This window comes from Nannochloropsis gaditana, assembly GCF_000240725.1.
Source record: "Nannochloropsis gaditana CCMP526 unplaced genomic scaffold scaffold468, whole genome shotgun sequence".
In the NCBI taxonomy this organism is placed as follows: Eukaryota; class Eustigmatophyceae; order Eustigmatales; family Monodopsidaceae; genus Microchloropsis; species Microchloropsis gaditana.
In genome coordinates this window covers 1-5925 of record NW_005803485.1, presented here as the reverse complement: position 1 = coordinate 5925, position 5925 = coordinate 1, and the positions used below count along the sequence as shown (strand labels likewise).

The 5925-nt window shown below is 56.5% G+C and overlaps 1 protein-coding gene across 1 annotated transcript; it reads right to left on the bottom strand.

Moving 5' to 3' along the window:
- Window positions 1-365: 365 nt before the first annotated feature.
- Window positions 366-1883, bottom strand: NGA_2025320 (lrr and pyd domains-containing 3-like protein; the record flags this gene model as incomplete). The annotated part of the gene is made up of 1 exon (XM_005854547.1): window positions 366-1883. A coding segment is annotated over one exon (1518 nt), but the record flags the coding sequence as incomplete, so codon positions are not given.
- Window positions 1884-5925: the final 4042 nt, after the last annotated feature.

The following is a 5925-nucleotide window of genomic DNA, read 5'->3' as shown; positions in this document are numbered from 1 at the left end:
TCAAGAACCAAATGCTGTTCCACCAACTCCTCCAACAAGAGCCCGTCGTAGACTTTCACCTCGGGCAGAAACCCGCCCTCCACCCCTCCTTCCCTCACTTCCTCATTCTCCTGCCCCCCACACCCTTCCTCCCCCGCCCGGCCTCCTTTCATCACCTTCTCCAACGCCATTAAGCCCAGCGCGTGGAAATCGTTCCCGGTCAAGTCGATCGCGTGCAAGCGTGCCAACGCAGGCGCTCGTCGCAACGCCGCGGCCAAGGCATGCATCCCCGCGTCCCCAATGCTGTTGTTCGACAGCTCCAGCCGTTCCAGCGTGGCCATGGGCTCTTCCTCCCTCCCCCCTCCCCCTCCCTTGCAAACTTGCTCGGCAAAGGCTACCATGCCCGTGTCCCCGAGGTCGTTCCAGGCCAAGTTTAAGCATTGAAGCGACGTGGTTTGGGCGGTCATGACCCGAGCCAAGGCCATTGCCCCCGGCGCCGCGACCCAATTCCCCGACACATCCAGACGACGCAATCGAGAACAACGTCCCTCCTCCAAGGCCCGCCCCAAGGCCTGGACTCCTCGGTTGCCCACGTAGTTCTTGCTGAGATTCAGGCTTGTCAAGCAGGAGGCAGGACTGGCCACAGGAGCCCCGGCAGACAAGGCGGCTGCCAAAGCCTCCACACCTGCATTTCCGATTTTGTTGCTTTCTAATTCCAAACGTGCCAAGCGGGGCAACTTCCCAGGGCCAATCACCAGGGACGCGAAGGCCTCCAGGCTCTCGTCCGTCATGCCCGTGTAGCTCAGCCACAACTCCTCCATGCGCGCCCCTGCCTCCATTGTCGCCAACGTCTCACACAGCAAACCTCGGCTGCCTCTCGCCGCTTCTCCTTCCCGCCTGCTCTCCCCCACGGAGCCCAGATCGTTGTCAGCCAGGTCCAATACCCGGAGGTATATCCCCGCCCCGGTCAAGGCGGTCAAAAGCCTGGCCACCCCTTGTGCCGTAAATTGGTTTTGGGAGAGCTTCAAGACACGAAGCCGAGAAAAGGGGCCAGAAGAGGTGGTGGCGAAGGAAGAGGAGGAAGGGGAAGAAGATGAGGAGGAGACGGAGGGAAGCAAGAAGGCCGTCACCTCGCGCGCCATCGCCTCCAAACTCGCGTCGCTCAGATTGTTCCCGTCCAGATTCAAGCATTCCAGCTCTGTCAATCTTCCTATTCCATGCCATAGCAAGGCAAGGTGATCATCATCTAATCCCAAGCCGACCATATGAAGCTCCCGGAGGCGCGGTAGCAGGGGCCTTCCAACATCAAACGGCCAGGGCAGGATCTCCACCGCCGAAAAGTAGGATTCACGGACAGAACGAGGGGGGAAAAGCCTTGTCAAAGGATGGGTGGAAGCATTGTGGACGGAAAAGCTTTTTCCTCCGGGGCCCAAATGCAGGCATTCCAGGCATGCAAAAGCCGACCAATCCACCATATCGGAGCGGGGGAACGGAAGTTGAAGGCGTCGCAGGGTCTTAGGAAAGGCTCTGTAGTGACGTTTGCCCACCAAACGACAGCAAAGAACGTCTTTGACGGGGAGAAAGGACGCCATGACAGTCAGCAACGACTCCGGCAATCCAATCAGGGGATCGTCCGTAGTCTTGGCATATTCATGCTTTGGGCCTTGCCCGCACGTCCTGGACGCTACAGAGCGAGACAAGGACATTCCAGACACAGAAGCCGTGCACGTCTGATCATGTTCGCGGCTATCACGGTACGCAATGACAGAGCGGGTCAACGGCGTGTGCCTGCTTTCCTCATTCAGGCGGGCATATCGCGGGGTCATAGAGGTATCAGCCCCTTGAGGGGCACGGAAATGCCGGCGAAATTGATTGCTGCGTTTACCGTCAAGGAATGGATGCCTACGTGAGTAAAAGAAGATGCAGGGCTGTGTCAGTCGAAAGGATCAGCATAGCAAAGGCAACAGGTAATGAAGCAAGCATGCTGATCCCGAGAAAAAGGGGGAACAACAGCAAAAGTATCCAGAGAGTTGACACATGCCGCACCCAAATAATGCCAAATGACTAGAGTGCGAGCACTTTTCCACGCCCCTTGTTCCTGCATCGTGTGGGTGGGTGCTCGGAAGTCTTCCTGACAAATAGCGAGGTAATGTGGAATACCAAATCATGCGCATGGCTACAACGAGTGAAAGCGCAAGCGATCGTGCTGTTGCCTCGGTGGCTTTTCGAGAGCCTGCCAGCGATTACAACTTATTAAAGCAGAAAATGTGCAATGACCTTACATTTGATTGCAAACAAAAACAATCAGGCACAACATGATTGCTGTTTAATGTTCAATGACAGGGTTGTTGATTCCATCACTGTCGATCGACAAGGGATACACACGCCCTTGGCAAGGCATGAGGAGGTTGTCGTAGTGGTACACTAATATCAACTCCAAGACGTTCCATTGCCCCACACACATGCAAATATACTAGCCTCAACGAACCCATTTCGTCCTAGCACCATCATCCTTGCGCTCAAGTCTCTCATGTCAGATTACTTGGCATTGTCCAGGACCTCCACACCTGGCAGGAGTTTGCCTTCCACAAATTCCAACATAGCGCCCCCACCCGTCGACACATGAGAGATTTTGTCGAAAAGACCCAGTTTCTGCACAGACACCAGGGAGTCTCCTCCACCTACCACGGCCAGCCCTCCTTTCTGGGACAAAAATGCCGCCATCCGCGTCACGGCGTCGGTACCCAGGGCGTAGCGCGGAACCTCGATCACCCCCATGGGCCCGTTCCAAAAGAAAGTCTTGGCGTCCTTGATCTCGTTGTGGAAGTCCCCCACCGTCAAAGGACCAATGTCCACCCCTACCCCATCGCCTTGATACGTGGCCACGTCCGCGTGCAAGGCCCTGCTCTGGTTCGCTTCCGCCACATCGGGCGCGACCACAAAGTCTCGTGGCAACACGACCTTCACCCCTCTGGCCTCCGCCTTGTCCAGGAATGCCTTGGCCATGGGCACCAGGTCCTCCTCCACCAGGCTCCGCCCAATTTCACGGCCCAAGGCCTTGTTGAATGTGAACATCATGCCTCCCCCGATCAAGATGGTGTCGCATGTCGCCAGCAGGGACTCGAGCACCGGGAGCTTCGTCGAGACCTTGGAGCCCCCAATACAGGCCACGACTGGATGCTCCGGTGCGGCCATGATGCTGCCCAGCGCTGTCAGCTCCTTGTCCAGCAGCAATCCCGCTACCTTGTGCGCCACGAATTTGGTGATGCCATGCGTGGAGGCATGCGCCCGATGGGCCGCACCGAAGGCGTCATTCACGTAGATCTCCGCTCCCGACACCTCTCGCAATTGTTTGGCATACAAATCGTCGTTCTTGGTCTCACCTGCATGGAACCGGGTGTTCTCCAATAGGACCACCTCTCCAGCCGACGCTTCTCGCACGAAAGCCGCCGTCGCCGCTCCCGCCGAGTCAGGGGCTAGGCGCACGGGGACACGCACGACCTCCTCCAAGACGGAAGCCACGGGCGTCAAGCGCTGGCCCTCCACCACCACTCCTTTCGGCCGCCCCAAATGGCTGCTGACTATCACTTTGGCCCCCTGGTCGAGGAGGAAGCGAATGGTCGGGGCCGACAGGGCAATGCGAGTCCGGTCCTGCACAGTGCCATTTTTGACTGGGACATTCAGATCGGCGCGGACAAGGACACGTTGGCCCTGGAGGGATACCTCTTTGGCCAAGTCAGCAATTGTTTTCTTTTTGGGTTTGCCTGATGATGCCGCAACCAGCCCCCGACGTAAGAGGGTCGTGGGCGGCCAGCGCATGGGAAGTGCAGAGAGGAAACAGAGAGGGTTCTCGATCTAGACGAACAAGCCTGTGCCGTGGCAGGGAGTGAATCAAGCGTTTTCCTTCAAGAACCAAATGCTGTTGTCCAAGATCGACAAGGATACCATTTTCTTTGTCATGATGATATGGAATAGAATCCGAATAAGGCATGAGGTAGTAGTTGCGTGCTCGGAAAGGAAATTCATGGCATTGGGAGAAGGTCGGTTATGAGAGCTCCAAGCGATATGAGGAAACAGATCAAAGGCTTGCACTTTTTTCTCCTTCTCCTGAAGTGCGTGCCTTTTGGGTCTTGCAACACCTCGAACTATCCACGGGCGGTACCCCTGGACAAAGTCTGTATAACAGGCCGAACATGATCGTATTGTGTCATTTCCCTTCAGGACATCCCCCCTGAACGGGTTTGGACACCGCGGCTTGAGACTGCTTTTTTTATAACTTTTTTTTTTCAGTGCGGAACAAATGCGACGGAGCTTCAATTTTAATTGCGGCAATGTTGTTTCACGGCATAAGCTTGCGTTGTGCATGATGGGGAAATAATTTCTGGGCGTTGCCCACGGAGCTTGATCTAAAAGTGTTGTACCGTGTGCAACTCTTTTCGAATCTTGTCGCGGTGTAAGTCGACGATGAAAAAAACCCCGCGTGCCTCCGAAAGGGTCCAAATTAAAATACCCTGTGAACCCGTTTTCACTCAACAGGTTTTGGCATTTGGAATAAGACGGCCTTATTCTTGTTGACGCTGCTTTCCTCCTGTGCTTTTTGATCCCTCGTCATGGGTTCGACAGAGCCCACTGCAAACTGTAACGGGGCCGCTGCTCCTTTAGGGCCCGCTGTGAAAGTCGACGTAACAGAAATCGCGAAACCTTACAGGGAGGAGGTTCGTGCAGCCATCCACGACAGATACGGGGGTGTTGGCCCGAAGCTGGTGGCTTTCTTGGCAAATACCGTACGTTCGATGGGGGGATAACGAGGCTCTGAAAAGGGCGTGGGGGCCGACGGAGCTCCCGATTGTCTCTCTTTCGGCGTTCCATTCAGTTACTCAATATGAATCGTGTGTCTAACAGTGTGTGTAGTCCTGGCAGACCATTTTTAAAATCCCCGCTCTTGCTTGGTCCCATTTTGACCCTCCCTTCCTTCGGGGCCTCGGATTTCCACAGGACCCTTACGCCCGACAATACGCCGAGTGGACGGGCAGGGCCTGCGAGGCGGACGGCATACGATACGAGCTCCGCATCATCAACGAGAACGAGCTGGAACAGAAACTGTACGAAGCAAACGAGGACGCAAGCGTGCACGGCATCCTCATCTACTACCCGGTTTTTGGCTTCTTCCCCTCGTTCTACGGGGGCTCCATGGATGACTACCTACGCGACTCCGTTTCCTTCAAGAAAGACGTGGAAGGTCTGTCCTTCACATACCGATTCAATCTCTACCGGAATATACGCTTCATGGACGCCGCCACCTCCGCCCCTGCCCGCGGCCCTGAACTGAAATGCCTGCTCCCATGCACCGCCCTCAGCGTGGTGAAGATCCTGGAAAGCATCGGTGGGTACGACCTGAGCCTTCCGGTCGGTGAGAGGATGACGGGTAAGACGGTCAGCATCATCAACCGGAGCGAGATCGTGGGCCGGCCGCTGGGCGCCCTCTTAGCCAACGACGGCGCCGACATCTACAGCGTTGACATCGACTCCATCTACCACTTCCGCCGGGGGCAGCTCCTGCAAACGTCCGAGACCCCCGAAAGCGCGGTGCGTCGGTCGGACGTGATCGTCTGCGGTGTTCCAGTCAAGGACTACAAGCTCCCGACGGCCTGGGTGAAGCCGGGGGCCATCGTGGTCAACGTGGCGAGCTACAAGAATGTGGAGGAGGAGGCTCTGTTGCAGGTCCCGGGCGTCAAATTCGTGCCCTTGGTGGGGAAAGTGACGATTGCCATGTTGGAGCGGAATTTGATGCGGCTGTTCGCGCAATATCACGCCGAGGCCGCGCCGGGAAAGGACTTTCGGTACTACTTGGAAAACCGACCACCCGCTCAGGAGGGACCAAAGTAGGGAAGGAGGGAGGGGGAGGGGAAGGGAGGGAGGGAGGGTCTTTGCGAAGCCCCGCACAAT